This window comes from Coptis chinensis, chromosome 8 (assembly GCF_015680905.1).
Source record: "Coptis chinensis isolate HL-2020 chromosome 8, ASM1568090v1, whole genome shotgun sequence".
Taxonomy (NCBI): Eukaryota; Viridiplantae; Streptophyta; class Magnoliopsida; order Ranunculales; family Ranunculaceae; genus Coptis; species Coptis chinensis.
In genome coordinates this window covers 52,649,074-52,672,652 of record NC_141463.1, presented here as the reverse complement: position 1 = coordinate 52,672,652, position 23,579 = coordinate 52,649,074, and the positions used below count along the sequence as shown (strand labels likewise).

The 23,579-nt window shown below is 36.9% G+C and overlaps 1 protein-coding gene across 1 annotated transcript; it reads left to right on the top strand.

The window, feature by feature from the left end:
- Positions 1 to 5,661: 5,661 nt before the first annotated feature.
- On the top strand, positions 5,662 to 8,243 carry LOC147481897 (uncharacterized). The gene is made up of 2 exons (XM_086578275.1): positions 5,662 to 6,347; positions 6,843 to 8,243. The coding sequence occupies exons 1-2, from the start codon at positions 6,036 to 6,038 to the stop codon at positions 7,446 to 7,448; spliced, it is 918 nt and encodes a 305-aa protein (XP_086434401.1). The 5' UTR covers positions 5,662 to 6,035; the 3' UTR covers positions 7,449 to 8,243.
- The last annotated feature ends 15,336 nt before the right edge of the window (positions 8,244 to 23,579 follow it).

The following is a 23,579-nucleotide window of genomic DNA, read 5'->3' as shown; positions in this document are numbered from 1 at the left end:
AGAGAACAGAAAAAATAAACTGTCTTTTCTCCGTATTAAAAATGGAACCGTGGGCTCAGTCCTAAGGCGGCTCTGTTTAAAGGTTGTGAACCCAAGTTCGGGATTGGATGGTCCCTCTTCGTCTCTAATCATGCAACGTGATTATTTTATTCTCGACTCCCAGGTGGCAAGACACTTGTATTTTCTTATCTATAATTCTATATAAAGAATGTTCACTTCCCTCTGTTATTCTGTATTATCAAAACATTCAATTAATTCTCACACCTATCTCCCTATGACCATTTTAGCCATGGATTCTAAGCATGTAAGTAACTAGGTATCAGCAATTGACAGGTTAGATAATGGACGAGGAGCTGAGAAAGCTTGTTTTAATCCAATTTAAGAGGCGTCTACAATGGGGTTACAGGCCTACCTACGCACAACAACTGGAGTTCAATCTTAACTTTATAAAATGTCTCCTTAATCTAGTTAATGCTAGTTATCAACTTTATGAGTAATTAATGGGAATATTTATTAATCTTTAAAAAATATACTAATATTTTTTTTCTAAATTTCAACAGTAATTAATGGGAATATTTATGTTTGAAAATGTCTCCTTAAGATTGGTTAAATACTAGTTAATGCCCGTGCCTTCGGCACGAAAGATTTTTGAGTCACTCTTATTGGATCTTAAACTTCAACTGCAAATTCACTACATCAAAATCTATAGGAGACATTCTATTTTAAATTGTGTGATTAGTTCCATTATAAATTACATTTTCTATTTTGTTTTCTGAGTGTCTTTCCCTGGTTGGTTTTACAATTTGATGTTAGTATTGCTGACTCAAATCATTGTTCTCGGGGATCTTTATCCCAGGAAATATACCCACTACTTGGTATGCATGTTTCTTTCTCTTTTGTGGATATGTATGCTCTTTGTTCTAATCAAAATTATTTTAATTGTTCAAGACTTTCAATAGTCATGTTTAAACTTTCAAGATTATTGGTTTAACCTTTTGGCATGATTGGTTATTAAATGATTCGTGTTCCTTCTTTAATTATTGTTATCTTCTGATGACATATATTGTTTGTTTGCTTTGGGATCTTGAATTTGGTATCATAGTGCTTGAATGGTACTATCATTAGATAGGGTTCTGTTAGAGATTAGATGTTGTTTAGATCAATTAAGCCACTACTTCGATAGTTCTTTTCTTTTCATACCAACACTTATTTTAGGAATGCAGTGAATTGCTAACAATTTAAAAGTACTTCTTTAGTTATTAGTTCTAAGTTAATTTCATATCTGTTGACAGGAAAACACTTTGGCGAGGTTTAATTTCCTCCATTGGACAGTTTATTTGTTAGTCTTGCATTTCCTGACGACCAAGTTCATCCTTCAATAAGCTATTGTAAGCAATCCAAAATACACTACCTTCACACTTTCATGTTTTACTTACTATTCGAATTATTGTAGTGTTTGAATCATAGATATATCATGTGGATGGCCAGCACAAAACTTGATGATATTAGAGATTAATGCTATCATCCCCCCCTCTTTTCTATTCTTCTTCTTTAGATGTTGTTTATAATGTGCTTTTCCCTCACCTATTCAAATTTTTATCTTTGGAAACCCCATCGGCAAGAATATGCGCTATAGTGCCCCAACCACAATTTTAATTTGATTAGAAATTAATTGGGATATTAATTTGAAAACCTTGGAAGAAACATTTGGTTCTCTCTACCCCACCCATCAGTTCTCAACGAAACGAAGGAGGCAAGTTGTTCTCCTTTCGCCTCTTACTTCTTCTTACTCCTCGAATCATATAATTAGAAATAAAATGTGAAAACCTGCTTTCAAAGAAAACTCTTTGGTTTCCCTTTCATTCTCATTGTCTTGGCTTATGTTTATATATTTTTTTATGGATACAGGTCCGAAGGCTTACGTTTGATTCTTCTTCCAAGTAAGTTTATTCTTCCATTTTATTCGAACTTTTCTTTTTTTTTTTTTATTTCAATGGTTTTATCTAATTTACTCTTTTTCTTTTGGCTCTTTTTTTTTCCTTTGTAAATCAATGTAGGTAAATGAGTTTGAGAACAAGGTATAATCTTATTCAATATATTATGGCATCTACTTTTGTATGTAATTATGGTTTGCATCTCTCAATTATTTACTGATTTTGCATTACATTTACTCTTGAAAATTTTCTTCTTTTACACATTTATTAACATCCTTTAATACATTGATTTGTTTTTGTTGATGCACTGCTAAATGCTAGCTATATATATAAATGCTAGCTATATATATATATATAGCAATTCGATTGCTTTGATGTCTGTGATCTTTTTGAATGTTACACCCTACCTATCACACGCACATGCTCCGAAAGCTCAAAGCAGGTCTACTAATGCCTATCGACACCTACCTACCGCCCAAATGGACATCAAAGAGAGCCAAACACACCAAGCAGAACAAAAGCAATGGAACAAAAGCTTTGAATGCTCCGGTTTATCACACTAAGGCTCTCTTAATTGACTTGGCCAACTCTAGCCCAGAAGAACTACAATCAACAAGCACCGGCTGGATGCTCTTCAAACCAAGCATGCTTACCAACACAATAATAAAAAAACTATAAGGCCACTAAAGCGCGTTTTAACAGCGGTTTCGCACCCCTTGCCATGAGACATGGGGTCCAAAGGCCTTTTCAGGCCCTATTTTGTCATCTGCGAAATGGATGATCCCAGTTCAACAACCAAGATCTATTCATGCCACTAACAGCAGAATTGAGAGAAGTGGAAGCGGAGAGCCTATTAGGTTAGGCATGATGCTAATGTATTACATGCTACTTTTGCCTAGGCCAATCCTTCTTATATTATAGTGGTATCAAGTCAAGAATCGAGATTGAACTGAGGTAGAGAAATATGGATTTCACGTATGCAGATAAGTCGAAGCTCAAACCACTGCTAAGTGATTAGGCTTCGGGGCTAGATCTATTATACAACAATAGTACCATGTTGTCTGTCCAAGAAAAGAAAAGGAGAGAGATTGACCAGGAAAAACTTATGTAAAGGAAAGCCTTTATTCTTCCGCAATAGCGGTTAGTGAAAAAGAACAGTTGTCCTTATTCAGGTCATTCTCTCGGAACAACCAATGGATTCGATATTCAAAGGCGATTTAGGATGCGTAATTTATGGTCATCGTGTCCTTGTTTTCACTTTCGATCTCTATCTTTCGCTTTCATACATTACATTGCATGGGTCTTCTTCTATCAAGAAAGCTCAGCCAATTTCCCGACAACTCCAACCCAACAACCCCTACTTTATGAAATTACAAAATTTAAGGACACTTCTTTTTCAACTAAACTAATCCTTGCCATTCTGTCTCTTTGAGAAGGTCTGGGTACGCTCCCTAGGATTCTTCCCCGCTTTCATAGGACCATCATAAAGCCTAGAAAATGCGCCCTCTCGTTAAGGCGTGCCTACCTCTACGGGGCCTCCTATCGTGCATCGGTATCAAATCATGGGTTAGGACAAGTCGATCCACCAACAACTCGGGGCGGAAAGACTACGGCGGGAAAGGACGAAACTTCAAATCGGTAGGCTTTCTTTCCATATTCAGAGGGCATTCCTAGAGTGCGTTTGTTTGCCAGGAATCGGACTTGAGAAGCGGAATTAAATAGAATTATTAGTGGACCACCCACTTTTGGCCTGTTTGGGAGGCCTGGAATCCAATATAATTGAATTCTAAACAGACTCCAACTCCTTTTATCAAGTCTTAGAGAGATCCCTGTTAATCCGATAGAATGATGGACTATGGAATCGGACTCTTCTTTCTAATCCACTCGCAAATCTCGCACTCAAAATTAGATCTCTCAAGCACCAAAAATATTTCACTCGCCCGCCAAAAAACTACCACTCCCCCAAAGATCTCGGGGTCCTACACTATATATCTTCTCCAACTCTCGCTCAAACTCACATATTCTTGTTCATTTCTAAACCATATATTTTTTTCCTGGTATGTATTCATCTTTCTTCTTCTTTTACTATTTTGTTTATTTGGGTTTCAATTGTCTCATTCTCATTCTAATGTATGTGTGCGGTGAGATTTTTATAATTAAATTTTGAATTGGCTTAATAGTTATGTATATTTGAGATATTTGATGGTCATTTTTGGCCAAATATTATCGCTTCGTTTACATATGCAAGCATTTTTCATCTTGTAAGCTTTGTTGGTAAAAAAAAGATTTGATTTTCACTTCATACAAATTATGCTCGGTTATGCTTGTATGCCCTTATCGTTGTTGTTTGTGTGTTTTTCGACAACACCACTTCCAAACACATAGTTTCTAATGTCTTGGTGTTGTTTTATACATTGTTACATGTCCATTGTTAATGTTGTTTTCTACTTTGTTTAGGCTTCAAATTTAAAATTTTTATTTTCAATTCGTTTAAACTAGTTGATAGTGTAGGAATATGGATGATGAGTTCGAGGTTGCAGCTTACGTGTGCATAATTGCTGTGTAATTTTATTTTGCGAGAGGGCACTCACATATTTAGATGTAGATAGAGCACCATCTATAAATTGCGATGTGGAGAGAAATCGATATCTTGAGAGTTTATACACTAATAGTGATCGTCGATGTCACAAAGATGTTGCTTAATGAATACAATTGCTTTTCATAGATTGTGTGAACGACTAGTCTTGAAGGGGTTGAGTCCTAGTAGGTGGGTTGGAGTTAAAGAACAAGTGGCAATGTTCCTTTTCGTTCTTGGCCATGACACTAAAATAAGGCAGGGCTTTTGATGTTATAAGATCATCGGAAACGATTATCATCGACATTTTCATAATATCTTGCGAGTTGTTTTAAAACTTGGGAAAGAAGTAGTGAGGCCTGTTCACGTGCAAATTATTCTCCGAATATGGGTAGTAGAACACAACCTTGGGCCATGAGATACTTTCAGGTAGATTTGCAGAAACAAATATAATGTCTTCTTCTATATGGTCCAATTTATTTTGGATATTTAATCTAGAGCTCTTCTTTGTAGAATTGTGTTGGTGCTATTGATGGCACACACATACCAGCTTTAGTACCAATAGAAGAGCAAGATGCTTATCGCAACAGAAAGGGTGACATTAGCCATAATGTTCTTATGGCTTGCTCGTTCGATATGAAGATCACGTATGTGTTAGCCGGGTGGGAAGGATCCGCTCATGACAGTAGGTTGTTGAGAGCAGATGTCACGCATTCAAGTGACAAGTTAACAGTTCCAGAGGGTAAAATGAGTTCAAATCAGTTTTTATTTTTAATTATTAGTTTGATTTAAGAAAAATAAAAAACGCATCTAATGTGTTAATACATTCGTGTTTGTAGGCAAATATTACTTAGGTGATGCCGGTTTTCCACATGTTAAAGGCTTCTTGATTCCTTATCGTGGAACAAGATATCATTTGGATACCGGCAACATATAAAAACTATATAACTAAGACACTCATCTTTGCGTAATGTGATCGAAAAGGGCGTTTGGACTTTTAAAAAGCATTTTGCTTACTTGAGGCATGCCCCTTTTATAGCGTGGATACACAAATCAAATTGATAATAGCTTGTTCTATTCTTCATAATATCATTCGAGATGAAGATCAGGTGATATTGGGCAAGAATGGTCGGATCTTCCTAAAGACGGTAATGATGTTGGCACTCAAGGACAGGACATTACAGCAATGAGATCTAGTGATGAGTGGACTGGGTTTAGAGAAAATCTTGCTCAAACTATGTGGAATGACTATGATTATCGTCATCCCTGAGCAAATGCTTTAGTTTTGGACTGTCTTTTTTCTTTGTTGTATGTTTCAATTATGTAGAACATTATGATTTGATTTATCTTGGGAGGACATGAAAACTTAGTTGTGACTTTGGAATAACGATTATTTATTTTGTGGTTTCCTATGTTTCTTTTAGTTGATATATTTTCATTACATAAATTTCAATTATATATCTTGGGAAAATTTTCTTAACAGAGTGGAGTCACAGACGGAGACACAATCTGGGGTGCAATGCGACATGCAGGGGTCTGGGAAAACATTTTGGTCCAATTCTATGGATGCATGTATGTTAAGTGTTTTACAGGAACATTTGCACCAGGGCCTCAAAGCAGGGAACGGGTGGAAGGATTACACAATCAATGTTGTCATCTCAGAGGTGAACAAGATAGCTCATAAGGAAATTACCAAGGTGCATGTGCAAAATAGGCTGAAGACAATGTCAAAATTTAAAGATGCATATTACAAGTTGATGAGTTTCAGCGGTTTTGGCTATAACCCGGAATCTCAAACTATGGATACAAATCCCATTGTTTGGGAAGAGGCTCTGAAGGTAACTTCAACTGTGAAATTCTTTGTAGGATTGTTACATTGTTCTATTTTGTACATTATATATGTTTACCCTCAAAAAAGATATTTAGACGTTTTTTTATTTGAAGAACATAAAAGACTACTTTTATGTAGTTGCTAGCTGTCCCTTTAGTGTCCACTTTGTGCATGCTGTTTTTGTCATGAAGTTTGCGCGATAGCTAGTACTTTTGTCCTCTAGTGTCCACTTTGTGTATACCTGCTTTTGTCACGAAGTTCTGCATAGCTAGTAGCCTTGTTCATTATGGTTTTTGACTGTTAGAAATATAAATAGGGGAGCTATTTTGTTTTTATATTGGATATGACTTGAAGTTTTCATTACCCACAAAGACATTGTAGGTTGCTAGTTGCTTCATAAAGCCTCGAGAGATTCGTTAATATTTAATATTTTATTCATTATATTTCTTTATCAATTAAGTTGGGAAAAACATAGCTGAACAATATGTGTTTGTTTCCGAAGGTCCACTCACAGTTGAAGAGCTACATGGGGAAACCTATGCCAAAATTACTAGAGTGGGTTGAGGTGCTTGGAAACAAAACAGCCACAGGTAGGAGGATGGCAACTGTAACTAGTGCTACTGATGATGCGAATGCAAGTAACGGTGTACCACTTCAGCAAGAGCAACAAGATCCTTTGTTAGGAGAAAATGGCCAGTTGCATGATTTTCCTTCCCTTGACGAGTTTGCAGTACTAGCTACTTCTGAAACATCTCCAACGTCACATTCTAGTGCAGAAAAACTTCCTCAGACTAAGAAGCGTAATCGCTCAATGGTTGGAGGTTTAACAACTGAAATGACTGGATTGAAAGGATCGGTTGACAGATTTGCAGTGGCAATGGAATCAAAGAACAAGATTGAAGAAGCGAGGAGCCGAATGGAAGACCCACTATGGGATCAATGTTCTAGTGCAATTGATGTCATAGTTGATATGGATGATGATACTAAATTGGATGCACTAGAGTGGTTCATGGGAGACTCTGAGAAGAAAAAGATGTTCTTAAGAATCAAAGAACATCAACGCCGATCTTGGATTATACGAAAAATTAGGCACAACGACTATTATTAGACCTTTTTCTTCTTGTTGAATAAAGTAGGACATATGTTTGTCATTTCTGTTTTAGATATTACTCGGCAAGCAGTCACCGAACTGCAGATGTACTTCCTACAAATTTTTATTGAAGTTTTAGAGACATGAGCTGATTGTAGGTGGACAATATCAACCATTAACAGGTTCCTGGCAAAACTTTGCTGTTATGGGAAAAGTTCTGACATCGAGGTGTTTTCCAAGCCCCAACTGTAAAAGTAGTTCATAGATTTATGATGTGATTATGTGAGCTAAGGAATCTAACATCTTGTTTATAATTTAGAAGTTACATGTCTAGGTATGAGAAACTAAGAGCAAGGTTCCAATCGTAGGAATTAGGGACTTTTTTGCAACTTAGGGAGACCAATTAAATCAAATCACACAAATATGATGCGCATATTCGATAGTATGGAAGATTTGATGGACCACTTAAGTTCCTTTGGTGCAAACATTTGACATTGAGTTTAAAAGATCTCTACTATCACTTTACTGCAAATCTGAGTTATGGTTATTGCCATGTGAAATTTTGTTCTCCTTAGGGTCATGGTATTTTGATGGCTACAATGCTCAACGGAGCAGCAATCATGGATGGAGCGTTGCTTCTAATAGCTGCCAACGAGAGCTGCCCCCAACCTCAAACTTTCGAGCATTTGGCTGCTCTTGACATTATGCAACTGAACCATATTATTATCCTTCAAAATAAGGTCGATCTTGTCCAAGAAGATGTAGCGATCAACCAGCATGAAGCAATTCAAACACTTATCAAGGTTAGTTAACTTTGGCAACCAAATACTATCCGGGTCTAGTATATACTTATTTAATCAACTCAAGGTTGGATTTCGAATGAAACTTTTACGGGGACTCATTGATGATGGTGTGCCAATAATACCGATTTCTGGACAACTAAAGTATAATATTGATGTTGTTTGTGAGTACATTGTGAAAAAGATTCCCATCCCAGTTAGGGACCTTGGTATGTTTGTTGTTAGTTCTTGTTGTTCACTGCGAAGCATAGTCTAATTTGCAATGATTGTATTATTATTGCAAGTGCATGGATACTTCTTCGTTACAATTTAGCTTACTATTTCCGTCTACACAGTTATTTTGCTTCAATATAATAGGTGAGTTGTTTCATACTTGAAAAAAAGGGGATAAATTGAATTGAAATAAACCAAAAGTTGGAGTCTGTTATAAGATTCCATATGGCAACCAAACACAAAAATCTAAATAGGAATTTAATTCCGATGATTTATGAAAATTTGCCAAACACACATTTTATAAGTTGGAATCAAATTCTATTCTAGTGAATTCTATTCCAATGGTTTCCTATCCCATTCTATTCCTAATTAGTTTCTAGTCTCAGTTGCCAAACGCACTCCTAGTAGACCTTAACATAGTCAATCAGAGCAAACAAAAAGAAAAAGCAGGAATAACAGGATCGATTGAAGATAAATCTGTATTGAATCTTGAGAGTCACTATGTAAAGAAGAATGGATATACCCTAATCTCCTCAGGTTTGTATGTTCGAGTGGCATCGGCTTACTTAGTAAACAAGCAGCATGAACCATCGGATTGGAAGCTAATCCCTCCGCCAACAAGAATGGGGAATGGGATTCAAAGAGAGGTAGGTGCGGGGATATAGCGATGCTTGGAGTATCAAACCTTTCACTTTCGGGAGTCGACCTAGGAGACATAAGATCCGTTGGGCTAGTAGATGCCTTCTCCTCCCTTGTGTAGTTACGTTCCGAACTAGTGAAAGTATATGTAGACACAGAGCCAAGCAAGCTAAAGGTAAGACCTACTGATAGCACACAGAGAAAGTTTACTACTTGAAAAGCGGTCCCTGGTGCCTAAGCAGCAGCTGTCAATCTTGGTGTGGGGAGAAAGAACCGGTAGGGCAGAAAACATGTCAGGAGAGGTTTTGAAGATAAAGGGGGAACCCTTGTGGGGGTAGGAATATGGTTTTGATGTCGGATCATATTCATTGAATGAACCAGTACACTCCTTTCTTTAGTAGCCAAGGCAGTAGCCTTTCCTTCCAGCGATATTAGCTTGGGTGGCTGGGGTAGATTGGTTTGGTTGACCTTGCTTTCTGCTATGCTTGAGATGGTATCCTTTGTTTGGGTGGTATGCTTTCAGGTAGTATGGTTTCTGTTTTGATAGTTAATTTCTTTAGTGAAGCTAGCCTATTTGATAAAATAACTTTCTCTCTCCTTCACACTTCACTCCTTAGAGGAAGGGATATGATTAAGGCCAAGGAAAGCTGTCCAATCGCTTCAATCACTCCCTATGTCAATTTTGTTTGCTAAGATCTTTCTACCTTTCCCTCACCTGCACCTGGGACTCATACAGTCGTACTCTATTGCCGAAGCTTATGCTGCACCAACTCCAACTGCCTTCTCCAACGGGCCGTCATCATCTACATTGACTTATGAGAGCATAGCAATCTCTGAAAGTGAATAAAGAAAGTAGAAGTGCAGTAGCTACAGAGAAAAGTTTGTTGTGGACCGGCTTAGTCTTCTGTCTCTTTCCTGTGCTATCAAGAATGAGGAATAACCTTTAAAGCAGTGCTTGCTTTCAAGGAGTACTTGGTTTATCGCTTTGCCGCCCCTTTAGAAATGTCCTTAACGGCTTCTAGAACTACTATTCAAAGCATCGAAAGCTACTTCCCTTATATACATAATTCTCAATGGCATATCACATCTGCTATCTATGAAGGTAAGCTTCGGCGCATTCTCATTCTAAAGCAAGGCCAAGGACTATATATTCCCCCATTGAATCTCAAGATCAGGCATCTACTGGAGGGGAATTGGCATACTCTTATCTAGGATTCAGCTTTGCCACACAACTCCAAAAGACAGAGGTATATTCCGCAGCTGTCCAAAGAAAGGAAGGTGGTTGAAGCACCTTCAGTTACTCTACGGACAAAGAGGAGGCCTTATGCCCCCAGTATTCTATGTGTATGGGGTAGTATTCATTTTAAAACCATTTCTACTCATCGATTAGAATCTCAAGACGATATCGAGCCAGAGGTGACCAGTAGAGAGGTTGTGGGGTTAGGAGTTTGGGGCATAGGCCATTCAGAAAGCATCCCCTTGATTGACTCGCCTTCTCAGAGATAAGCTTGGAACCTAAATTTATTCAAATGAGAAACAATTGAACATCAATCAAAGAGAAATGAATTTATGAGATGACCGAATTTATAGGAGATGTCGTAAGCTCGCCCCTTTCTTCTTTGTATCGGGACTGTGCACTCACTTAAGGTTCCGATTCCTATCTATTACTTTCACTTTATTCATTCTTTGGCTTCGGAGCTTCTAGAGGTCTGTCTCCTTTCAAGAACAATAATTATATAGCCCTAAAGGGTAGGTAACCAGTCTGATGGGCTTAATCGATTGATAGGTTTCTGTAGTATAGTAGCCTGTTTCATGTAGGACAGTTGCTTCCTCGATCCTTATGTATCAAATTTTGAATCTCAACGATGTATGAACGAACCCTCTTTGAAGAGGTCAGCCAGGATATATTTCACCAATAAAAAAGGAAGAGTGAGACCTTTGGATCGAAGCCGCTGACTGATTATCAAGGCCGCTCTTCTTCACAGGAGGGAAGTAAGCGAATACAAGCTGCTGCATTGCCTTCTTGTGAGATCGTAGGATCAAAGAAGCAGGAAGTTTATTCTACCCGGGACATCTACTTTCTTTGCTGAATGGACCGCTGTTTCAAAAGCACCTATGTTTATCAAAACCCCTTCTTTTTGTGGGTGGAGAGCAATTTGACTTATTAGCGCAACTGACATGAAACAAATCTCAGTGATCTGATGTCTCAATGCCTAATTCCGCCCGTACACCAGAGCATCGATTTGTCAAAACAGATCTTAGAAAAAAAGCAGTCAACAGGATCCATACTTGAAGTGGAATCAAGATAGAGATGTCCAGCATTAAGGGAAGTCGGAAAGGCTTAAAGTAAAAAGCAAGGTGTTCTCCTTTGTTCGTCCTTACCTGGTCTTATCCCTTTTAGCTGGAACAGGCAAAGCAAGTATGAAGTTATAAGGAAAAGAAGGTTACCTTAATTAGCTATTAACTAGCTATGCTAATGGTACCCTTCCACTCGCCTTACATGAAAGTCAAACATTTGAAGAAAGCCTTATCTTTCTCATTTCTTTAGCAAGGTCCGATTGGAAACAGACCGTCGTCTGCCTTACCCCCTCGTTCCCTTTCTTTTGCTTTCTCTCTTTAGCGTTTAGTCCACAACTCAAAGCTCACAAAAGAAGCTACCCAATTTTGATACTTTATGCGCTAAGAAAACACTTTTCTTCATCCTGCCTACACCGTCTATAGACATTGGTCCTTCTCTTGGTTCTTCCAATGGAAAACAAAGACATTCCCTCCAAATCTCACTTGACTTCTGCTAGGCCGATATCAGATATCATTGTTGATTGTGTAGTTGGTTCTAAGCGTGTCATTGTGGAAGATGCTGCAGAGCTTGTTGAAGGTGCATATCTAGACGTTGTAGAGGGAGCAAAGGCAAGGCAGTAGGAGCAGTATAGGCTCAGGATTATATGATGAGACGCTTGCTAATGAAAGTCATTTGTCTACTAGCTAAAGTTTTGGTTTCCTCTATCTTCTATTCTGCTTGTCTTGCAACAAAGAGCTTGACTTTCAAGTAGTATTTCCTGGAACAATGCAAGAAGTAGCTTTTCTACGAGTGCCAAAACTATACGCATCTCCTGACACTTCACTAACAATTTTCTTTCTCTAAGCTAATTCACTTGACTTGAACAAAGACCTTCTTACCTTTAGGGCTTTCCCGACTGCCTCCTTTCAGATTGAAAGTATCTAAGTGACGCTTCCCCCTCTGCCAATAGTACCTTAAGAGATCTAATAAGTATGCCCTAAGGCGAGTTCGAATAGCCGAGCAAGGGACCGCCCCTGCAAGAGTCCTGAGTAAATGGAGACAATAGATATCGAAATGGCAGATAGGTGATAAAGGTAAAAACTAATGTTTACTCCTACTTAACTAATTAAACTTAAACATAAGTAAACGCTATAGTAATTGCATTCTAGATTATCAAAGTTATCTACTCTCTTGAATCATGCAATAAATAGAGTAGAGAATTCGTTCCACTCCTTGTCCTTTAAACTTAAGTTTCCACTAGCTTAATCGATACTAACAAAACAGTTGAGTGTAATGATTTGAAATTATACTACGACGACAATTGAACTTAAATAAGATGTTTAACTTATACTATTATAATAGAATGTTGAAATATGAATATGGAGAAGGGATTAGGGAGATTCGAATCCACTTGATGTATTCCTAATATGCTAGTGTCGATTATTGCAGTTCTAATAAAATAAGATTAAATGTTGATCCCTAATTACTCATGGCAATCTCTGCCAACTAATAATTAGCATGTGAGGAAGTTCAACCCATTCTCATGGCGAATCAACTATACTTCTAGAGTGAAACTCTTAACAAGCAATAATTCTAACTAACATATCAAGTCTTCATCAAACTCCTTTAATGGAGGTTTAGCTAGATGCAATTAGACTATCATAAACAGATATATAAGAAGGAGACATAATGAAGAACAATAATGAACTTTTATTAATCTAATGAATACTGAAGAACAATAATTAACTAAGGTTTAAACTAATAACTAAGTCTAAATCCTAATTATCTATCTCTAATTAATTATATCTATCTGAGTTAGGGGTGCAAACGGATAGGTTCGGATGCGGATATGCCTATATCCGAATCCGAATCCGACGGATAGTAAAAAATTTATCCAAATCCGATTTCGGATATCGGATAATATCCGATCCGAAAATTAAAATTAATTAAAATTTTATTTGCTTTAAATAATTCATTTTACCAGTATAAAAACTAATATAAATATATATATATTTGTTATTTATTATTATTATTTTGTTATTATAGTTTTATATTATTAGTTTATGATTTTATATAATATTTTATACAATAAAAAATGAATAAATTAATTATATATAATAACTATTAATTTTTTAAATCGGATCGGATATTATCGGATGCGGATATGGCGATATCGAATCCATTATCAAAACCGATTCGGACATAAAAAAATATCCGAATCTGAATCCGAATCCGAAATTTTCGGATAATATCCAATTTTTCGAATACGAATTCGAATCGGATTTGAATATTTGGATATCCACTTGCACCCCTAATCTGAGTCTAAGTATATCAAGAGTTATGCCTTAATCCTCTTTATAAAAGAGAGACTAGGCCTACATTTTCGTGCATGGGCTTTGGAGCCATGTTTTGGGCTTTTGAATCAAGCCTAAAACCTAATTGCACAAGTCCAAAAAGGGTTTCTTTACTGGAAATTACTGCAACAGCCTTTTCATCCAATTCTGCTTCTCTGATTGGGTAAAAGCCTAAACCGTTAGAAAGCTCTTTTTGAGCCGGTCGTTTTGACATATAATAGGCCCAATTCCGAGATCTGCGTCCAAAGATACGGCCTACGGAAGTTCTGTTGACTTTTCTACTATATTTCTGCCCGCGTTGACTTTGACTTTTCAGCTTTGACCGGGCTTTAAAAAGGCTTTTTCTCATTGAATCTTAGCCTTTAATCATAAAACTTCTTAGCAACCAACCTTTGCTTCTTTATCTCGCAAAAGTGACATGTTTCTTCACATATTTGACTCCAATGCCTGAAATACATAAACGCACGTAAACAGTACTAACTCATATTTATTATGCACATAATTGGTCTAAATGTAATTATACTAAGTGGTTAAAATTACAGTTTTGGGCTCTTATCAAACCACCCCCAAACAATATTTTGCTTGTTTTCAAGCAAATATGAGAAATTAATATATGTGACCAAAAATGGAGTTCTAACTAATCTCTTTTCGCCGAGTGCGATTGCATTGACCATATGCAACAAGGCATTAAACCACTAGGAATTCCCTAGTAGACGAGTTATAGCCTCGAGAGAGTTTTCTAGAGAAGGTACTCACAAACTTCATCTATACTACAACGACTAAGAAATAAAAATAGTGTTTCCTACTTTATCATCAGATATCTATACATCTCACTAGCAACGAATACAGAATAATCAAGTCGAAATCTAAGCTACTACATGCATAATAATCAATCATTTACGAATAAATATATATATAATGAACTATGCTATGAAATGCAATAATAGGTCCATTTCTAAAACTTTGGAATAGCATCCTTAAGTAGGTCCTCACATATATGTCAAGACAAAAACCACTCTAATTTTTCCACTCAAGTTTCGCTAACTCCAGTGTGCAGTGGGCACACTTTACCTTACAATCTCAATGACACACAAGGAAGCCGAAGTCGATCAAATACATCTGCCACTTACTATCACACTAACATATTCCTAATTGAGCTATAGGTGTTTATTAGGTGTTGCGGGGATTAGGTGATGGTTTAAGAATAAAGGAAATGTATATTCAAAATGAACCAATCTGAGATAATAGAGTCTTCATATTATGTAACTAGAGAAAACCTTGTTCTTTACTTTGCTTCTACACTTTGTTACCATCCTTAGCTTTTTTTTTGTTTTTTGTTTTGGCTTTTGACTCCTTTGATTATGTTTTTGGAGTTCTAACTTTTTATTTTATTTATATATATATATATATTTTTTTCTTTTCTTTGGATGAAAACTTTCTTTTCTTATTTGAAGCAACTAACAAATTCTTGGTTTCACGAGTCTTTCTCTTTCCTATTCTTCATTTCATCTCTATTCTTAGACTCATTAAAAAATGGGTAGGCTGATTTTATTTTTATTTTTTTTTTATAAAAGGGAAAAGGACTTGCAGTTTATGAAAGGCTAAAGAAAGGCTCAGAGGAACGACTAGCGGAAGTAATTTCATATAGGTTTGAATTTCTGGCTATATCGATCCAAAAAGAGCATAAATTCTCGCTTAGGATATGGTATAGTGATCAAACAAGTGGACGTGTGATTTCTCTATTCAGAATTTACTTCTCCCTTGTGTCATTTCTCAAATATTTCACTCATATAAGGCTAAAGGCTATATTCTCCTAGGATTTGTAGAATATGTACTCTAGCCTAGATTTCAGAAACTTACTATCAAACAATCATAGATACTCATGCAATATATTTATAGAAAGATGCAATGATTATTACCTACATATTAACCTAAATTTCTAAAGACTATTTTAATATAAGAGCTAATGTGAAATATCTAGACTAATATCATCATAGAGAAAGAAACAATACCAATATTCCTAAGTGTATAACATAAACTTTTTATTTGAATTTTTGAATTTTTTATTTTTTACTATAAAACTAGTGCATATTATACATATATTATCCTAATAGGTGCCTTAATTTACGCGTGTTTCTATTCCACCCTCAAACAAGAACATGCTTTGTCCTCAAAGTATTAAAATAAGAAGGTTAGAAAATACCATTGAAATGCGTGAAAATTGAAGAACACCTGCAAAACAAATTATAACATACTATTATAGGTAAAGAAAAACAGATGAAACTCTATATGAGTTCCACCCATTGTGGGGTTAACAAGAAATAAATTGATTGGGACATAAGCCGACACGAACAAGAATAAAACATACTTACCTCATATCCCGCATTTACTCGTCGTCCTCCTCTTCAATACAGGAGCGAGGTTCTTTTGCATCTTGCCACACCATGATAACTTGTCAAGCCTTTGTCCTTGTATCATAAACCTGCGCTAATCTGTCAAGCATTACTTGATCTGATGGGGTGTAAGGAGCTACCCAATAAGGGTGTACCCTCCATCTCGGCCAAGTCATAACACGAAATGAATGAACAATACAATTGGTGGGTCTCATAATTTCAACCCCAACCCAATCCGTAAAATGGGTAGAAAAATCAGGGAAAAAGAAACGCATGATGCGGCAAACTAAAAGGGGCATAAGAAGGTACTTATGCCTCATACTATGAGCTCTTGCTAGACTAGCCAGTAAAACCTGGGGAATGTCATATAAGAAACGTCCCTAAGCTAAAGCAAGGAAAACGTCACCAGCGGCATGATTCGCAGGAGAAAACCGCCACTCTCCTAAGATGTTCATCATGATAAAGAACATGGTAGTGCCTACGTTCAGGGACAAGATACCAAGGGCTATGTTATATTGCCCTCTGTCCTCTATACGAAAAATTCCTGCCCCATAAGTCTCGTGAAAATACTCATTGTTATAAAGGTATACATTATTAGTCAGATATCCCCATGAGGTTTTAAGAACATGCATAGGCATTTTCACAGCAAAGGCAACCAAAAACTTGCTGAAATCCATTGTCGTATCATTAACTATGACATAGAACACTTGTTCTCCATCTGGTCTATTAAAGAACTCAGAATTATTATAGAAATATTCAGTAAGTTTAGGTGAGTACGAGTCATCAGGACTTACCAATAGATTTTGCCATTTTGACTACACGATCCTTTCGCGGAACCATTCTCCATAGGTCTCACTTCCAAGCAAATCTTCGAAGGACTGTTCCGGTATAACCTGGGGAGGCTTCATATCACACGACATACTCCAGAATTGCTGGAAGCACCCTAGGAAGAACCTACAAAAAATCAGAACTGAAAAAGGCTACTGAGGTGAAGGGTGCTGGCGTGCTCTTGCCTTGCTTTCGATATGCAGTGATTTTAGCGCGCGCGCTCTGAGTTTAGGCAAAACAGAGGGCGTGCACGCTCCGAGTATGATGAGTATTATGAAGTTAAAAAATAAAAGGCAAAGTGAGAGATGCAAAGTGATAGGTGTGATATGAAGTTGGAGTGCACCAAGGTTTTATAGAGAACTAGTTTCTAAGTTCCACAAGTTTCCCAACTAGTTAAGGCAACATGATGGAATAAGACAGTTCTAAATCCAAAATAGAAACAGACAAGAGGCATACTCCAAAACCAAACCAATAGCTTTTTGGCTAGAATGAAAATAGCAATCATCTACATATGACTCCTTGAGGTTGCACCAAACATCACTTGCTAATTCTAGTGACACCAAAATAGCAACATTCTCACATAACTCAATCATAATCAAACCGGCAATAAATTCAACAACAAAATACGTGGATATGATTATAGGCATTTCTAAATAAATAATTCCACCCCCAAACACGTTGAAAGGGTGGAATTCACGATACAACACATAGCATATGCTGAAAACTAAAATAACTTCAAATTAAATTAAAATAAAATAACGATTACCTAATCCAAATATTAAATACTTAACTAACAATTCGGAAACAAAATGTACGAAAAACAAGAAAACTAGTCTTAACACAACAAAAACTAGCCACGTGACGAGGATGGGCCAGAGTCGTCCGTCCTGTGCCACGATGAAGTCCGTAGATCTTCACAAATGGTATTAAGAGAACGCATGCCATGATGAAGCAATGCCATGCATTCTATATCAGAAGTAGCCTTTTCCAAGGCATCGACCTCAAAACATGTCGTGTCTTCCTCATCCTCATCACTCTACTCAATCTCAATACCTCTATCCTCAGGCAATTTCCACTTCCTCTTAATACAGTCTTTATAAATCCGTGGATTTGCATGCAACTTCAACATAATTCTATCAGTCTTCGGAACACAGGCCCAATGCATCATAATCTTTGTAATTAAAGTAGGGAAGGGTGCATTATTAACACCGACGCATCGAATCTCAGCTAACAAAAAGTCGAGGATGCAAAAATCATACCTCTTCTCCTGCATAACCTAGAGAACATGCAGACAGTTTGAATTAATGTCACTGACTTTTGTAGTGCAAATGACATTTCGACCAATCCACTGAGCTACAACCAGCTGGTTGGTTCTTAGAGACGATTGTCTAAAACAATGCGACTTCATATTGTATTGCCCTTCTAATACCGTCTCTCTCATCAAAGCCTCGATTCCTCCGAACTGGGATTCTTGCACTGTCAGTGTGAGCCGTCTTGTATCAATGCCAAGAGTATTAGCCAACACACCTGTACACAATTCCCTTCTCTTCCCATTCACTCTCTCAAAAATCTTCCTACCCTCAATCTCCCTCTTCTTATAGAAATTCAACACCAAATTGGTGTGATAAAAATCATTCATCGAATACCATAACCCTTTCCACCCCCTACTAATCATCTCAGTATCATAAAAAGGTGAAAATTATTTAGAAACAAAACCTTGTTCCGGAAGAATTTTTCGATTTTAGGTTACCATTGGGGTTTGGAATTCGAATTTGTGTGGATTGCAAGGTGGGGAGAAGTTCTAATTGGACTCTTTTTGAAACAAATTGGAGTAGGTGCGTGGCTTTTTGGAATTTTTTTTATGTTTCGATTTGTTCTTGGAGGCGGGGAGAAGATGAAGAATGCAAAAAGGTTTAAACGTGTGGGTTTAACTTGTTGGGCCCAAGCCCAGAACAAATTTTGAAAATACCAATTCCGTCCTATGTCACGTGAAATTAAAACTAAAATTCCCAATTCGTTAACGGTCCGATTTTTGCGAATGAACTATGAAAACAATCATCAAAGAGAGTACAATCAAATGATCTATAAAAAAAACTCAAATCTAACCATGGTTGACATGTAAGAAAATAGAAAATGTCTCAAAATGCGTGCATGACATAAGTTATGTGTGTATAAGGAATCTAAATTCATAGATAGTATCAACCCGAATCAAAATAAGACTAAACAGCATAAACAACAAGAATAGGAAGTTGAGCGAACAAGAATGAAAAGACCAACACCCCAACCCCCAAACAAATTTTGAAAAAAGGGTTTAGAAAATTTGTTTAAACGCGTGGGTCTTTTAAAGTCAGATTCTCGAGACTTGCTAGATTACATATTTTTATGGTTTTAACATTTTCTAAATTTTTATGAATAAGTTTTAAAATAAGGGGAAACAATAAAGCAATCAAGACATAATTCACACCATAGAGAAACATGACTAAAAAACCGAGTAAAAATGCAAGAGTGGAAAACGTGAATTATGTTAAATGTAGACTTAGGATCCGGTACTTACATCCCCACACTCCAAAGGGAGGGCCCGATTACCTGAATGGTGCACTAACCAAAATATGGAAATGAAAGGAAGTACACCAACAACAAAGGTCAGTCCTCATAGACAGGGTCTTGTAAAAGGACGTCCTCCACATCTGGGGACATTTACTCATGAAAATATTTTAATCGTTGGCCATTAACTTTAAAGGTACTGTTATCTTTGGGCTTTAACAAGGTGATTGCCCCGTAAGGGGTGACTTCAGTAACCATAAAAGGACCAGACCAACAGGTTTTTAATTTTCCAGGGAAGATGTGCAAACGGGAGTTGTAAAGCAAGACCTTTTGACCAACCATAAACTCCTTACAAAAAATTTGTTTATCATGAACTCGTTTTATGTTAGCTTTATAATCTTTTGCGAGATCATAAGAATCACTACGGATTTTTTCAAGCTCATTTAATTACAATTTGCGTCTGACACCTGCTTCATCATAATTGAAGTTAAGGCTTTTTATAACCCACATAACACGATGCTCTAATTTAACGGGCAAGTGACAAGGTTTTCTAAACACAAGTCTTAAGGGAGACAGACCTATAGAAGTTTTAAAAGCAGTTCGATATGCCCATAAGGTTGTAAGACACTTAGACCAATCTTTCCTATCAGGATTTACTGTTATTTCTAATATTTTATTTATTTCCCTATTAGAGACTTTTACCGAACCACTAGTTTGTGGATGATAAGGAGTTGCCACCTTGTGGGTAACTCTGTACTTTTTAACTAAAGAAGCAACAACTCTGTTGCAAAAATGCGTTCCACCATCACTGATGATGGCTTTAGGAATGCCAAACCGACAGAAAATGTATTCCTTAACAAAATACACAACTATCTTATGGTCATTGCTACGGCAAGCCATGACCTCTATCCATTTTGAAACGTAGTCCACGGTAATAAGAATATAAACAAAATCGTAGGAAACAGGAAAAGGACCTATGAAATCAATGCCCCAGACATCAAAAATTTCTACCACCAAAATGGGATTTAAAGGCATCATATTACGTTTAGTAATATGCCCAAGTTGTTGGCAACGAACACACGTCTTGCAATGAACTTAGGCATTTTTAAACATGATAGGCCAATAAAAACCACACTGAAGAACTTTAGCCGCCATTTTCGTACAACTAAAATGGCCACCACACTCTTTGTCATGGTAGAAGGATAACACGTCATTATATTCCCACTGGGTAATACAACGACGACTAATCTGATCTGTACAATACTTAAAAAGGTAGAGCTCATCCCAGTAGTATAGCTTAACTCTGCCCAAAAACCTCTTATGTTCATTTCTAGACCAAATATAAGGAATAATATCATAAGCTAAGTAGTTCACAATGTCGACATGCCATGATGCAGAAAAAAATAAAATAAATATGCTCATTAGGAAAAGAATTCGGTATGGACTCTGAATCATTATCATTGCCATTGGTAAGTCTAGATAAGTGATTTGCAACCATATTTTCTACCCCTCGTTTATCCTTAATTTCTATGGTAAACTCTTGCAGGAGAAGAATCCATCGGATCAATCTCTGTTTAGCATCCTTCTTAGCGAGAAGGTACCTAAGAGCTGTATGGTCAGTGTAGACTAAGGTCTTAGAACCAACCAAATAAGGGCAGAATTTATCTAAAGCATAAACCACAACTAAAAATTCCTTTTCAGTAGTAGTGTAATTGGGTTGAGCATTATTTAAAGTTTTACTAGCATAATTAATTACGGTCGACTTATCATCTAGTTTTTGTCCTAACACAGCACTAACAGCATAATCGATAGCGTCGCACATAGGCTCGAAAGGTTTAGAACAATCGGGAGGCTGTATAATCTGTGCAGATGTTAAAGTGGCTTTTAAAATTGCAAAAGCCTGCTTGCAATCAAAATTGAAATCAAAGATGACATCCTTTAAAAATAGATTAGTTAAAGGCCTAGCTATTTTCGAAAAATTCTTGATAAAATGCCTATAGAACCCTACATGGCCTAAAAAGGCTCTAATGTCAAGGACAGTCCTGTAGGAACCATTATTTCAGAATGCAAATTTCTACAAACCGTGAAACCCACGCACAGGGAAATTAATGGGGTTCACGGTTTTGGATAGGAAAACATACCTTGAGATCCGGCTTCTTGATATCTCTGAGAATCTAATAGCTATGAATCTGAATCAACAATTAACCCCTTGATCTTCTGTTGTATTTCTTTCAATAGATTGGACATTGTGTGGGCAACGATCTACCAACCCCCTTCTTTCTCACAAAGCTAGAACCAATTTTGGATCAATCTTTTCTTGCCTCTCTTTTCAATTCAGAGTGAATAGTAATTTCAACCAGGAGAGAAGGGATTCTATTTATAGGCTACAACAGGGACCATGAGGAGAAATTAGGGTTGGGCCTCCTGATGGGCTTGGGCTTCCCATGTTCGCCCAGAACACACGGCCCAAGTCCGTCAACAAATGGCTTATTCCACTAAAGGTCAATGTTGCACTACCGCCCTAATCCCAAATTACGTGTCAGCGTTTATGGGCTCTATATTATATGCTCGTTGATCTCCCCGTGTTTAAGATATCGAATGTCTGTTAATTAAGTCAAGTTACTGACAACAACATCAATCAACTTCTTATGTCCTTGAGTAGTACTGCTCAACCTCATTGTCATGTCGAGAATAAATCCACCTACAGGGTTTACATGACAATCTTTTTGAGCTCCTCAAGGGGACATCATCAACCTGACTTTCTGCGGGTCACGGATTCCTTCTATAATCAACAGCACACCTTACATACAATGTCATTACCTAATCCATCGAGTTTGTTGATTCACAAATGAATCTCACTCATTGATGATTTAAAGCAATGTACAATGCACATAAGTGCCTGTTATTATATCCGGATTAAGAGGATAGGCATCCATAATAACAGAGACGTTTGTTCTCTTATATAGGCAGTATAAAGAGAAACAACCTCACTTGGTCCTATTCAATACACACAAAGTGTACTAGTTTGTAATCCTATAGTCAAGATAGACTAATACCAGATTATACTACAACCGTACCAATGGTTTATCCAAATCCATCTAGGTTGTGAATGATTACTTATAATTTAGAAAGTACTGATGATATGATCTTCTGTGTGTTCACACCATATCATCTACAACATAAAGTATTAGACACATGCATATAACTAATAACATATATAATATTCATAACATTTGCCTATATGATTCTCATTCAAAATATAAAGAATTAGAGCTAATACAAAAGTAATGCTTTTAGTATATAACCCTATCAAGTCCGTGGTATAGGTAAAGACACTATCTTATCCAATTTAGCCTTATCCACTTCTATGCAATCACTAGATACAATATGACCTAGCACTATCCCTTTCTTTACCATAAAATGACACTTCTCCCAATTTAAAACAAGATTTTTCTTCTCAGATCGTGTCAATACCTGAGAAAGGTTAGACAGACACTCACTAAAAGAGTCTCCATTTATAGAAAAATCATCTATGAAAACTTCCATAAAGCGCTCCACCATGTCACTAAAAATATGAAGCATACACCGTTGTAAGGTACCGGGAGTATTACAGAGACAAAAAGGCATCCATTTATATACGTATGTTCCAAAAGGACATGTTAAGGTAGTCTTGTCTTGGTCATCAGGATCAATAATGATCTAAAAATAGCCAGAATAGCCATCTAAAAAATAATTATAAGCATGACTAGCTAGATGTTCGAGCATCTGATCTATAAAGGGTAAAGGAAAGTGATCCTTTCGTGTCATGGCGTTTAAGCGTCTGTAATAAATACAGGTCCTCCATTTCATAGGAACACGTGTGGAAACATATTCACCCGCAGTAGTACGAACAATGGTAACCCCCGATTTCTTAGGGACTACGTGAATAGGAGTTACCCATTCACTATTGGAAATGAGATATATAATCCCCACATCGAGTAACCATAATACTTCCTCCCTGACCACCTCTTTCATCGTGACCACCTCTTCATCAGTAGATAATTGAGAAAATATGATCACCGGATGACTACCATCTGGATCAAGCTGGATATATTTCAACT

Coding starts and splice junctions, on each gene's coding strand:
- LOC147481897 (XM_086578275.1), top strand. CDS start 6,036: ATGCAGGGGTCTGGGAAAACATTTTGGTCCAATTCTATGGATGCATGT. Junction 6,348..6,842: donor TTTGGGAAGAGGCTCTGAAG/GTAACTTCAACT, acceptor TTGTTTCCGAAG/GTCCACTCACAGTTGAAGAG.